General features: G+C 44.7%; 1 protein-coding gene and 1 pseudogene across 1 annotated transcript in view; one reads left to right on the top strand and one right to left on the bottom strand.

Annotated features, from left to right (window-relative positions):
* Positions 1–8,827: 8,827 nt before the first annotated feature.
* Positions 8,828–14,748, top strand: part of Rheb (Ras homolog, mTORC1 binding) — a 43,668-nt gene continuing 37,747 nt past the window's right edge. Inside the window, exon 1 of the mRNA XM_051203241.1 lies at positions 8,828–9,239. Coding sequence (XP_051059198.1) covers positions 9,188–9,239 — 52 coding nt within the window. The 5' untranslated portion in view covers positions 8,828–9,187. The remainder of the gene's footprint in view (positions 9,240–14,748) is intronic.
* LOC127235895 (uncharacterized) lies at positions 12,490–12,590 on the bottom strand (annotated as a pseudogene).

The following is a 14,748-nucleotide window of genomic DNA, read 5'->3' on the forward strand; positions in this document are numbered from 1 at the left end:
TGGAGGAAGTTTCGATTGTTCTCAGCAGGTCTGCTGACTGGTTAGCTTCTGGACATATGAATTAACAGCTGTCATGGGCCACAGACCCCAGGTGTGCAGCAGAGAGGAAAGGAGATTTCCGGATCCCGGCTGCCAGTGCTGCCTCTGCCACTGAAGCAACAGTTTCTACGATAGCCCTCTCCCAATCTGTAAATACTGCAGTGGATCTACTATCAGGTGATTTGGCTGAAGTCTTAGCCACCCAAACACACTTGATTATCTAGTACAAATTGGCATTTTTAAGCTAAATCTACAAACTAGCCTCCTATATGAACACTTGAATTTTTTGTGAGAGGCTCATATGGCTTCTTGTTCTCTGTCTTTCACATGTATCTGTGTTAATACATCATTTTTCTCCAGGGATCCTGGAGTGATCAGTTTTTAAATTATACACATGCTTTAGCCATGAAGATCATTAACATCATTGAAACCTGAGTACCACCTGCCAGTGCAGAAGGCCTTTTACAAGGACTTCAACTTGCGGGCAGATTACTGGGGTTCGTAGCCCTTGCACTTGGTGCTACTTCACCACAGCATTAGACAGGCACAGGCCAACTTTCAAACAAGACAGATTCTACTGTCTTTGGCTCAAGAGAAAAAGCCTCTGCCCACGTGTGGCTGACCAACTATTCACCAGAGATGGGTAAGGCAGAAGGGAGCAAATATCCAACCTAAGACAGGAGGGTTACGGGCCTGGGTGACCTCTCCAATGACGGGTAAGGAATTATGCTGACGTCCTCTGCCACCTAAGACAGGTGTTAGTTTATATTAAAAGAAAGGGGGACCTGAATGGACCCCAAGGCACCTTGAGCTAGCCTGAAGCTGTTGGCTGGAACTCTTTGCCCCAAACCTGTTGTTGGTACTCTTCCCAATTTGATAACACACACCTTGTGACAACACACACCTCGTGGGGAGGAGCTAAGTCTAAAATTCCTGTGATTTTCCACTGTGCTGTAAATCAGTTTTGAAGCCTATTCCATCCCCTCAATAAACAGGATTCGGCATTCAGAGTTCCGACATTGCCATTGAATGAATGATCTGCTGTCTTGTCTTTATTTCAATCTCTAGGCCTTTGCTCGATTCGTGGAACAGATCATAGCACGGGCGCTACAATTGGTCATGCTAAACTCTGGTGGAGCTTATTACAACAGAAGCTAGAAAAAAATAAAGATCTGTGAAATCAAAAGCTAAAGTTTTTAGAAGATAAATAAAGTTGGTTAAAGTCTAGACAGCCCAATCAAGGAATAAGCAAAGAGGGCACAGTTCCTAAGCTCTTTAGTGAGACAGATGCTGCCAGGTGTTTAAAGGGTAATAAGGGAATAATCATAAAATGTCAACTTTGTTCTAATAAATTTGATAATTAGGTGAAATGGATGAATGTAGCACTCACGCAGCTATGATCTGTTCCACAAACCGGGAGAAGGCCTAGAAATTGAAATAAAGACAAGATAGCGGGTCATTCGTTCAATGGCAATGTCAGAACACCAAATGCCGAATGCCGTTTGTTGAGGAGAAAGAACAGACTTAAATACCGACTTATAGCACAGTGGAAAAATTACAGGAATTTAAGGCTTAGCTCCTCCCTACGAGGTGTGTGTTGTCACGAAGTGTGTGTCATGAGGTGTGTGTCATCAAAACGGGAAGAGTACCAACGAAAGCCTTGGGGCAAGGAGTTCTGGCCAACAACTTCAGGCTTGCTCAAGGCACCTCAGGGGTCCATGCAGAGCCCTACAGATGAATCCCTTGAAAACCCCAAATTTTAAAAGCTCATTCAAGAGGAAAAGAAAACACAAATAGCTCTTCCCTATTAAGGAGACATTAGTGCTAATCATACCCAAATTCTTTTTGAAAACTGAAGAAGGAACACTTTCCAACTCATTCTATTAGGCCAGGGTGATCCAGGTACAAACCAGACAAAGAAATTACAGCTAGGGAATGAGCTGGGGAGATAGTGCAGCTGGGAGTCAGAGGCCAGCCTGGTCTCCAAAGCAGGTTCCAGGACAGCCAGGGCTGTTACACAGAGAAACCCTGTCTCAAAAAAAACAAACACACATGAAAGAAAGAAAGAGATAAAGGAAGGAAGGAAGGAAGGGAGAGAGGGAGAGAGGGAGGGAAAGAGGGAGAGAGGAAAAGGAGAGGGAGAGAGGGAGGGAAGAGAGAGGGGAAAGGAAGGAAGGAAGGAAGGAAGGAAGGAAGGAAGGAAGACAACAAAACAAAAACCTATATTACACCAGGCTCTGCGTGTAGCTCTGTTGGTAGAGTGCCTGCCTCGAATGTATAAAGTCCTGGGTTTAATCCCCACTATATCTGAAATCCAAGCACATAGGAATTAAAAGGATAGGATCAGAAGTTCTTGGTCAACCTCGGCTACAGCAAGAGTTCGAGGCCAGCTTGGGCGGGAGATCCTGTTTCAACTATTCTCTCTCCCTCTCTCTCTCTCTCTCTCTCTCTCTCTCTCTCTCTCTCTGTCTCTCTCTCTCTCCTCTGCCTCCCCCTCTCTTCAGAACCTAAGTATTTGGGGTACAAGCTTAGAGAATTTCAAGAGAGATATATATAAGTCAAAATAAAAGCAAACAAAGCCTAGGACTGAAAAATGTCTTAGCTAAGGTTTTTATTGCTGTGAAGAGACAACATGACCACAGCAACTCTTATGAGGAAAACATTTCATTGTAGGGGCTTGGTTACAGATTCAGAGGTTCAGTCTACTGTCACCACTGCAGGGAGCATGGCAGCATGCAGGCAGACATTGTGCTGGAGGAGTAGCTGAATGTCCTACATCTTGCAGGCAACAGGAAGTTGACTGACTCATTGGGCAGTATCCTGAGCATAGAAAACCTCAAAGCCCACCCCAACAGTGACACACTTCCTCCAACAAAGCCATACCACTTAAGAGTGCCACTCCCTATGAGATTACAGGGCCTTTTTTTTTCTTTTGGTGTCTTGAGACAGGGTTTCTCTGTGTAGCCCCAGCCATCCTGGTACTACCTGGTCTCAAATTCACAGAGAACCACCTGCCTCTGCCTCCACCTGGGACTTATGGTGTGTTCCATTTCCGTCTGGCAGGGGTCAACTATTTTCTTTTTAAAGATTTAATTATTTATTATGTATAAAGTGTTCTGTCTGCATGTATCCCTACAGGCAAGAAGAGGACACCAGATCTCAACAGAGACGGTTGTGAACTGGGAATTGAACTCAGGACCTCTGGAAGACCAGCTAATGTTCTTAACCATTGAGCCATCTCTCCAACACAGGGGGCTAATTATTTAAAACTACCACACCAACTTTTTAAAGTTATTAACTGCCACAGAGAAAATTTTGAGAAGAACCTCAATGACTGATAGGATAATGTGTTTTGTGTCAACTTGACACAGATAGATTTATCTAAAAGGAGAGGCTGTCAATTGAGAAAATATCTCCATAAGGTCCAGTAGTATGGCATTTTCTTAATTAGTTATTTATGGAGGAGGGTCCATCCCACTTCAAGTGGTGCCATCCATGGGCTATTGACCCTGGGTTCTATAAGAAAGCAGGGCCAGGTGGTGGTAGCACAGGCCTGTAATCCCTGCACTGGGGAGACAGAAGCAGGTGGATCTCTGTGAGTTCAATGCCAGCCTGGTCTACAAAGTGAGTTTCAGGACAGACAGAGCTGTTACACAGAGAAACACTGCCTTGAAAAATAAAATAAAAAGGAAGGGAAGAAGGAAGAAAGGAAGGGAGGAAGGAAGGAAGAAGGCTGAGCATGTTATGATGAGCAAGCCAGTAAACAGCACCACCCTCCATAGTCCCATGCATCCGTTCCTGCCTCCGGGTTCCTGCCCTATTTGAATTCCTGTCCTGACCTCTTTGATAATGAGCAGTGCTGTGGAAGTGAATTTCAGTACAGATTACAAACAGTGGAAATGCTAAAGTGTCTAAAACTTCTCTTTTTGCAAACTCAAACTTGTAAGTTCCAGGAAGTCGATTCACATCAAACAGGTCAAAAGAATCCCTCCCTCAATTACCAGGACATAAGAAAAAAAATTCCTTGTCCTCTGCTCTGCCAGTACCTCACCAGGACCAAGAGGCACTGGATGGTTCCATAGATCCTGGACAGCAGTGAAACAACCAACTACTCCAGGATGTGACTAGTACCCAGTTTTTTAGGTTTCCCCTAAGATGCCAATGCCCCTAGATCAGAAGTAGTATCAAGAGCTCTATGTCCTCATTCCTCTAACCTGCACACTTAACTCCTTACCTTTTTTAATAAACAAAAAGGGAGGGATGTTAGCATCCAGGCACACCTGGCCCTGGCCCTAAGGAACACGGCAAAGTGTATCACCTCTGCACACATGGCAGGCAGTGTGCTCCCTTCAAAAGGCAGAACTCTGTCTTCTCCTTTCTCTTCTTCCTCTTTCTCTCCTCCGCCTGGTTCTCCCCCCCCCCCAGCTGTCTGTATTTCTGTATCTGTTTCTCTCTTTCTCTCTTCATCTTCCCACAAGGCCACTTTATGCTCTCTTTTTCTCTTCCCCTGTCCTCTTCCCTCCATTCCCCCAATAAAACTTCCCATGTGAGCTCTGTGTGCATGGTGTGCCTATCCCTCAACCTACTGTGGTGTGGACTCAACCTGCCAAGGTCTCTCGAGCGCAAAATCATAACACCTGGTTCTGTAGAAGTCATTAAAGCAACAATGCAAACAAGCATAGAAAATTTCATCAATTGTGTGAGCTGTTTCTTGAGGACTAACCAGGAGGCTATTCAAGATCTCTGGGAGTGCTCACCATTAACTATGGAGCCATCTCTCCAGCCCAGAGAAGACCTCCTGAAGAGGAAATAAAAGAATAGGACGAAGGAAGGTTTTGTGGTGACATGACTATATATCTGGACCGTGGATTCAGTTATCTGGATCTACACCTGTAGTAAGACTGAAAAGAATGTGTGCACAGTCTCACACACACACAAACACACACACACACACACACACACACACAAACACAACTGTAAAGCTGGTGAGTTCTAAATATGACAATATGACATAAGAAATTCAATCTTAATTTACCTATACTTATGCAAAATGTTACATAATGGCACATAAAGGCCTTCCTGTACTATTTCACAGATTATGTGCTATTCTGTAACCTTTTAAATAAAACTCAAAGAAATAAAGACATTTTCAGATAGAGAATTTGTGTCCAGGGGACTACAAGAAATGCTAAAAGAAATTATCAGGCAGAGGGAAATGATATAACATACTACCTCCCACCCCTTAAGAGGGGCTGAGCACAGGGCTTTCCTCCCAGAGTGCAGACTGAACAGGAGAGAAAATGGACATTGTGAATCATGGACAGTGACACACTTAGCCAGGTGGTCAAAATCAGCCTCCATTGTGAGATGGGGATGAAGGCAACCCCCAACATTCTGAGAGCCTAACAGTGAAGGACCTGCCATTACTTCCCTGAGGTCATACATGCCCTGTCACATAGCCCAAGTGAGGGAATCATAATGAATCCATATATTATATATCAAAAAAGATCGATTGTTTGGAGGTGAGATAAAAACATTTAGAAAAATTGTCTCCTTTTTCTTTCTTGCATCCCCACAGAGATTCCCTGCAGCCTAATGGCTTGGATGAAATTCAATACTGAGCCTGCCCTTCAAATAAGATGAGCCATTGTTGGACTGTGCGACTCAAATGTTAATTATATCTCTCAGTGGCTTATGAATAACTGTGACTAAATTCTACATCTAAGGCACATTTGAAGGACATATATAATCCACACTGGACCACAAGCAAGGGACAGCCTCCCGGTTTTCCTGAACATCTTCCAGCTTCTTTGGGGCGAGCCCTATGCCTTCTGCTCCAGTCATCTTACTAACCACTGAGCCAACCACCCCCATAGCCTGGCTCTGTATGTGTCAGCTTGGTGAAAGCTAGAAGCTTTAGTCTGTGGAGAGATAGACTTTATCTACAGTCTCTGAATACCACATTCAAACTTAGAATAAAATTGGTGGCAATCTGAGGAGAGTGGATGAAGTTCCCTTTGGTTGCAGTGACAAAATATTGCCAGTAAAACAATGGAAATTTTTTCTTGAACTAGGCATTGGTGGCACATGCCTTTAGTCCCAGCACTTGGGAGGCAGAGGCAGGCAAATCTCTGTGAGTTCCAGACCAACCTGGACTAAAGAGCTAGTTTCAGGACAGGCTCCAAAGCTACACAGAGAAACCTTGTCTCAAAAGACAAACAAACAAACAAACAAACAAAAAACAAAGGACAACTTTTGGGAGTCAATTCTTTTTCCACCTTGGAATCCATGAATTAAAGTCAGGTTGTAAGACTTACACAACAAGTGCTTTTACTGGCTGAGTCATCTTGCTAAACACTTTTTTAAAGGTAACCCTAAATTACATTCACCAAAGAATTTAGTGCTATTGGTTCAAGAATACTAGTGGATCAGGGCATTTGATATCATACACTTAACTGTTAAGTGCACACACATGTGCACAGACACACAAATAATAATAATAGAACATGATACAAATGACATGCTATGTATAGTGAGGGTCTATGTGTGAGTTGTGTGTATCGATTGATATATATATATATATATATATATATATGTGCTAATTGTACTATGTTCTGAGATCTGCTAAAAAATATCTTCCTCTGAGTTCCCACAAAGTTTAAGAATACTGCTTTAGCCTAGGAATATTAGTAATCTGATCAAGGAGCAATTGTAAAGTTTTAAAATACTTAAAATAGTGCTAGGGAGAACACAGCTATAACTCAGCTGTCTGCATACTTGCCTAATGTACATCCTGGTTTCAATCCCTAGCACCAAAAAAAAAAAAAAAAAAAAAAAATGGGTTGGTAGCCTATAATCCTAGCACTTGAGTAAAGATAGGAGAATCAGAGCTCAAGATGGTGGGTCAGCCTTTAATCCAAGTAAAAGGATGGAAAATACAGCCTAAACCTCCAATGACCCCAAGAAGCTAAAAGTTTAGAAATACTAAGAAGCCCTAAAAACCTCAAATTCCAGACCCTGTCCTCTGCCAGTAGTAAATAGGTAAACCCCCAACCCAGTGACCTATCCTAACTGCCATCTGTTACCCCACCTAGGAGCCGCACAAATGCTGGGGCTATAGAAAACTGATTGGTCTATAAAGTGCGGGCTTGGATGATTTAAAATGATTGGTCTAAAAACTATAAAATGGTTAAATTGATTGGTCCGCACCGTGCGGGCTCTTGATGCTATGAGATGATTGGTTTACTATGTGCGGACTTTGTTGTAACCCTGTAAAAGCTGTCTCAATTCTGCACTAGGGGTCCTCTACCCCTGTGTGGCGTATGACTGTGGACCCCAGTGCACTTGAAATAAAAAGTCCTCTTGCAGTTTACATCAAGACCGCTTCTTGTGATTTGGGGTGTCGCCACGCTGAGTCAGAGCGTGGACCAAGTGCTTCCACAAGCACTTGGGAGGCAGAGGCAGGTGCATCTCTTAAGAATTCCAGGTGGACTACAAGAGACTTTAAAAAAAATAAGGACAAACGTGCTGTTCTCTCTTGATATCTTCATTTCCAGGCCTAATTTTCAACTTGGGCTTCCATGAAGTAGGCCTAGTCTTTCCTTCCTGCCTTTTAGCATAAATATTATGATATGAGGGGAACCTTGTGTGGATTTCATGTCAGGGGAGGGTGACCAAGGCGGGGACAAACATGCCAGGCAGACAGAGTTAAGTGAGAAGTTTTGGTGGGAGGGAGAAAAGAGATAAAGGAATACAGAGACAGAGAGAAGAGGGAGACAGGAAAGTCCTGTCTGCCCCAGGGGAACAACAGGAAGGAGAGGGAAAGAGCATATAAGTGGGCAGGGGTCTGTCTTTTAAAGGTGTCCTTTGCACCTGCATCCAGACTAATAGTCATGGACCCCTGGGCTGTCGGGGCAGGCCAGCATAATGCCTGAATCCTTACAATGAGGATGTTCCAACTCCTCTTCTCTAGTTCTCCATAGACAAGGGGCTTCTGCCAGTACGCCTTTTGGGGAAAATATGCCAGCCTTCCCTTTCAGGCGTGGCCCGCCCACATCAGACAGCGAAGTCTCCTGCTTTCCCTCAGCCTTCTTGACAATGGCTGGTTTTCATGTTTCTCCAGAAATAACCTGTGTGTTCAGTGTGAAAGACGCGCTAATCTGGCAGCAGGGCTCCCACACGCGCACGCTAGGTGCGTCTCGTGGGTCGCTTGGGTCGGCACCAGGACCAGCTCACGTTGCTTTTAATGGAATTTCTGACATTTGGAATCGGCAGATTCCATTCTTCCCACAGTCCCTCGGCCACGAATAAAGCTTAGTCACCACCCACATTAAGCCCAGACTAACGCTAACATAGCAGGACGGTAATTTAAAGAATAAACAAAAATCAAGAAGTGACGGCCAACGGCCGTCTAGGGCCCCGCGCCCCGCTACTTTTAAGGGTCGGCAGACGCCAGTCGGCCAACGGCTCATCATTTCACCAATCACCGCGCTTCTCGCTGTTGGTTCCGCCCCAAGCACAACATCAGCCAATCATGGAGGAGCTGCCTGCCCGCCCGCCCGTAGGGCCACACTTTCGAACCACGCAGGCGCTCAGCGGCGCAATCGCAGCCAAATTATATTTTTAGCTCCTCGCTGAGCTGCGCCTCTCCTTGGCTCCGCCCTCTCTTAATCCCCAATGGCAGACGGAGTTTCCATTGCGTCATCGCGCAGCTGTCTGGGAGCTGTCCAGTCAGAGCTCGGGCAGGACTGTCGTAATTAAAAAGCGGCGGAAGTAGGTGGGAGGGTCATGACGCAGCGAGTTTCTGTCGTGACTTTTCCGGGGGCCTTGGGGCGTCTCCGCTTTTTCCCTTTAAAGTAAAACGTTCCCCCGACGCGCCCCCGCGCGTTCCGGGCCGGGAGGCGGCGGCGGGAGGCGGCGCTGACGCGGCCGCGCGCGGTCACGTGGGTGTGTTGTGGGGGGGAGGGCCCGCGCGGTCGGTTCCGGGCGGTTGAGCGAGCTAGGGACGAGCCAGCGAGAGGCAGCCGCGCCCGCCGCCGCGCTCTGTATGCCGCGTTCCCCCGGCGCACCCGCCGCCGAGAGTCCGAGCCGGAGGAGCCGCCGCCGCCGCGGTTGATGCGGTTGGGCCGGGGCTGAGTAGGCCGCCAAGATGCCGCAGTCCAAGTCCCGGAAGATCGCCATCCTGGGCTACCGGTCTGTGGGTGAGTGGCTGCTCCGGCGCCGCCGGCGCCTGAGCCCTAGGACGCGGCCCGACCATGTGGCGGGCGGGCGGCACGCATTTCATAACCTCCATTTTGAGTGGAGGTGGCGGCGCCTTACCCCGTCCCCGGGCGCGGCGGACGGACAGGTGACGGGGACCGCAGGCCTCGAGGCGGCCCGGAGCAGCCTAATCGGTTCCCCGCATCTGTCCCGCCTTCTCTAAACACAGTCTTTCCCCGCCTGCTCCCCCAGTTCAACTAATTCCGGGCATTTCAACAAAGGAAACCGTTCCTTGCGTCCTTTCCATCTGTAGAGAAGTTAAACGTTTTAAAGAAAGGGGGGAAACTTCCAAGACATTTGGCCACCGAGGGCAAGTTTCCGCTTCGAAGAAACCAATACTGAGCCCCTTAGAAGCCCGCTAGATAGCTGCTGGCGGCACCGTAGGGAAGGCAAAAAAGACATCTCTGGACTCTCAGTGTCCTATTTTTCTTCGGGGAGAAACAAGGCCAGGCACTCGGAACCAGACTGTTAAAGTAATTCAGAGTCCTTTTGTTTCCTCAACACCACGCGATTGACATACATTTGAAGTTGCTCCTAGCAGTCACCTTTTTGCGGAATAGAGGTGGGCCTGGGTGGGGTGGGGGTGATCATGGTGTCAGTATTCAGTCCATCTCGTGAAACAGGACGTTTGAACTTAGCCACGCTGCCGGTGAAGCTTTATTGTCTTTGACCGGCTGAAGCCTGAGAACAGCACCTTCGCCTTGGTCTTTAAGTTCTGTTTGAAAGGTGTAACTGTCTCCAGAAAATGCACATGACAGAGGGACCGCTGAGGAGTGGTGAAGCGGGTGGGAGGTGGGGTAGGTTGGAGTCTGATTAAGGAACGAAGTGGCAGTAACTATCATAGGATAGCCTTCCCCACTGGACGGACTCCCCCTTAGGCTTTCCATTTCGGCTTTCTCGCCCCTGCTGTCCACTGCTGGTGCCAGGGTTTGTGTTCTTTGACCAAGATTAGCCTCCGGCTGCTTACTTATCCTTTTACCATCTCTTAAGAGCTGGAGAAAACCCTTAGGGAGGGAATGGAAGACTAGAGACAGTGTGAGATGGGGGGTACAGTATTAAGTGGGGTAGAGAAGAGAAGGTGACTGCTTAACAATTGCAGCCCTGTCATTAACGAGCAGAATTGAGGTTTCAGTGTCTCTGAGACCATTTACTAAACACCAATATGGAACTCCTAATCTAACGGTTGTCTGCATCACCATACTGTTGTTTGTTTTCTGAATTCCTTCCAAATTTGGAGAAAGGACCCGTGACATAACCTGGCTCTTGATTGAGCACCTTCAAATCAGATAAATACAGTGCCAAGTCATTGAAGATAGCAATCCTGAATGAGCAAGGCATAAATCACAAGTAGCTGGGTTACCAGTTTTCTAAAGGTCTGGATTTTATTCTCTTGAAACCTTTGAAATAGCAATAGGTTTAAATAAGTCCAGTGTTTTGTCTCCTTTACTAAAGAACTTATGTCCAATAGAAAGCCACTGACTTTTTAGGCACACTCTTGTGTAACCCAGGTGGTCCTTGACTCACTTTGTCACCCAGACTGGTATTCCTGTGAAAGCCCCACCAGGGCTGAGATAGGTGTGCCCTCAGTTTTTTCTTCACAAACACTTACTCTAGTCTTTTCTTTGTTAGTGCAGTGCTAGCCTGCAGAGGAACTCAGAACTGTAGACCTATTTTCAATGCCTTCAGTGTGTCCTATTTCCATATCCTACTGTTTTTCTCAATAGTGTTTTCAAGTGCAATGATTACAGTAAAAGATACTGTGGAGGGGATATATTCCTGCCAGTGTTTCATTTGACTTTAGTTTACTTTCATAAGAGCAGGAGTATTTTATAGTTCCTGGAGTATTTGCAGAGGAGTTGGGTTGGCCTTTTGCCAGCATGATTGAACTTGCTAGCTACTCTTCTGGGAATTGCCCACTATTCAGACTTCTTAGAACTTAGAAATGTGTTTGATGCCAGAGTATAGAAATTTCAGAATTGAGAGAGAGAGAGAGAGGGAGGGAGGGAGTGTGTGTGTATTTATTTCTAAGTAGTTGCGTTGATTGATGATAAAACATACAGGAAGTGAAAATTGTGCAGCTTGCCTCCTGTGATCTTTTCCTGGTATTAGCAGTAAGGAAATTTTAAGGACATGAGGCCTCTGTGTCACCTGTAATCCAGTCTAGCTTTTAGGGAGATCCTTTGTGTTCATTTCGGTGGTGGCCAAATGTAGCAGCTTCCTCGTTGTGAGTTGTTACTCCTAGTAGAGCTGAGGAGTCCTTAATAGTGAGGAGCCAATCAAAATGCTGGAAAAGTAGACTGTCTTCGATCTGGTAGTCTTTCTCTGGAATATCTTCCAGAGTGTTTTAGTAATCTGGTTTGTCATTAGATCATTTTTCCAAAACCTTATTTGCTGGATATAATCTTCTTTTATTGGTAAGAAGAATGGGATCACAGGAATGTGAAAGTTTATAAAATAATGGTCTGGTGAATAGCAGGTCACTTGGAGTAGATGAATTACCTTGTCAGAATTCATCCAGTGCTGTTGGAATCTTATTATAGGGAAATGTATCATGATACATTTAATAGTTCCTAATAGAACACAGTTGCACTTATCTTGTCCTTTTCTGATATAATCTGTTAAGACATTGTGGTGAGGGCTGGGAGGATAACTCAGTAAGTAAAGGTATTTTCTGTGCAACTATGAGGTCCTGAGTTTAAATCCTAGAACCCATGTAAAAAGCTGGGCAAGGCAGTGTGCTTGTGGGGACAGATAGGAAGATAGCTGGGGCTTGCTGACCACCTGCCTATCTAAAAAATGGAGATTTCCAGTTTCAGTGAGAGACCCTGTTTGCAGATGGAGAGAGATAGAAGAAAACACCCAACATCTCTTTTGTCTTCTGTGCAAACACACACACACACACACACACACACACACACACACACACACACACACAGAGTATATACCACACAAAAAGTTTAGTGTGTGTGTGTTTTAAGACATTGTGGTTTAAACACTACAAAACATTTTAAACATTACAAAACCTAACAATGTATAAAATTAGCTTGTACTTAGTAGCATGCGTCTGAGCAGGGTAGTCCAATAGTGGCCTCTTCTGTGGCACTTATATCAGTCCTATTCATTGTTGTGTATAAGAGAATAGGAAAGGCTCACACTTGTGAATCTGATTTTGTATGGCCAAACGTTATAACTTTTTTTGTAGAACACTTCACAAATGTGTGTGTCATCCTTTTGCAGGCACCATGCTAATCTTTGTATGGTTCCAATGTTCGTGCATGTAGAAGAGCATGTTCCATCAGGCATGTGGAGGTCGGAGGACAGCTTGTGGGAGCTGTTCTTCCCTTCCACCACATAAATTCTGGGATCCAATTGTGATGTCCATGTTTTAAATGTCCATAAGTACAGAAAAATCTTGTGCTCATAGCAGTTAGTTCTCATACTCAGCCCCTGACAACCACTGATTTGTCTTACTTACTCTGGACATTTCATGTAAATGGCATAATATACATATGGCACTTTGTGACTGAAATCTTTCATTTACTCTATTTCTGAGCTTCATCCATATTGTACATATAACAATACCTTGTTCTTGTTTGTGGCTGAATAATATTCCATTAATGTGAGTTTATTACATTTTCCTGTTAGATAAATGAATTGTTTCTATTTCTTGACATTTTGAGGAATTGTCAAACTTTTCCTTAACCTCTTGCTTTACATTTCTGGCAACAGTGTGTAAGGGTTGGTATTTGTCTCCATCCTTACCATTGTTTGCTTGGCTGTAGCCACCCTAGTAGGCTTCAAGAGTATGTATGATTTATAAACAATTTCTTCCGTCTATGATAGTGAAATTGTGTTTCCACTTTTCTTCCCTTGGTGCTCAGGACTGAGTCCAGCATCTTCCTTTTGCACTTTTTGTGTTTGATGTCATATCCAGGGAACTCAACAGCAAACAGTGTAGCTTGAGTGCTGTTTCTTCTGACATTTTATATTCAGCTCCTACATTTATGTTTATGACTTGCTTGAGATTAATATGTGTGGTGTGAGAGAAGGGCACAACTTGTCTCAGCCTGTTAGGAAGACTGCTGATTCCTCATTGAATTCCTTAGTGGAAAATGAAAGGGGCATGGATTTCAAGGCTTGTTTTGAGAGCTTCCAAACTTCTGCTGATCTTCGCTGATCTGTTGTCCTCACATCAGCCCATGGTCTCCTTCACATTACTGTGGTGTCAGTCAACAGGGACATAGAATCTTTGAGGTTTTTGGTTTTTCAAAAATTGTTTGCAGATGATTATGAGCCATTGTGTGGGTGCCGGAAATGAACCTGTGTCTTCTTTCAGAGCAGCAAGTGCTCTCAATCACTGAGCCATCTCCTTAGCCCCCATGAAAGAATCTTTTAAAAATCAATTTTTTTAAAAAACAGTGAGTTTTCATCTGCTCCTGATTTCATTTCAGTATGAGGTAAAAAATCGGCTTAACAGATGAATAGTTGAATTGGAGTTAATTTTTAATAGCTTTTTGAGATGATAGTTTATCTTTGGAATGCACTAAACCTCTGTAAGTAGTAGCCAACAGTGTCTTTTACTATAATATTTATTTGAGACCATACACATGGGATACATTTTTAAGGTTAGAGGACAACTTATGGAAGTTGATTTTCTCTTTCTGCTATGTGGATCCTGGGGATAAGTTTGTTAGAAAGCATCTTCATGCCCTGAGCCATCTCACTTGCACCTGTCAGAGGTTAGTCTTAGGTGGGTACTGTGTGTAGTCTACAGTCTTTTGTTGAGTTTGCCCTTTGCATTAAATCACAGTGATCTGCTTTACATTTTAAGTAGCTCTTATACTCTGCAGATTCTGTGCTGTAGAACTTGGATCATTGGTCAACTGTTACGCAGATCGTCTGTGTGTTGGTACACACAGAAGTGCTGTTAAAAGTTTTTCCAGGGTCTGGAGAGATGGCTCAGTGCTTAAAAACACTGACCCTGGTTTCAGGTCCCAGCACCCACATGCAGCTTACAACAGGCTATACCTCAGTTTCAAGGGGATTCAGTGACCTCTTATGGCAAACTCCCACGTACATTAAAAAAAAAAACACTTTTACAGGCTGGGACTTGTGGTACAGACCCATAATCTCAGCTGCTTGGGAATCTAAGAGAGGAGGATCACAAGTCCTGAGGCTGGCCCTGGTAACTCCAGAGTAAAAACAGACCAGGAACATTGGTAGAGCATCTGCCTTGCATGTTCTAGGCCTTGTGTTAATTCCTAGTACCACTAAAAGAGGGTTGGGAAGGCAGCTTTTCAAAATTCTTATTTCTTCCTTAACAGGTGGAATTTTGACATTGCACTACCAGTTTTTACTTGACTTGGTGAACTCCTTTCCCCACCCTGAAGGGTGGGAGGACAGTAGGGAAATAAGTTTTTAGCTCAGGCTAGGCTACAACTTTCAGTAAAC

The sequence above is a fragment of the Phodopus roborovskii genome, unplaced genomic scaffold (genome assembly GCF_943737965.1).
Source record: "Phodopus roborovskii unplaced genomic scaffold, PHOROB, whole genome shotgun sequence".
Lineage (NCBI taxonomy): Eukaryota > Metazoa > Chordata > Mammalia > Rodentia > Cricetidae > Phodopus > Phodopus roborovskii.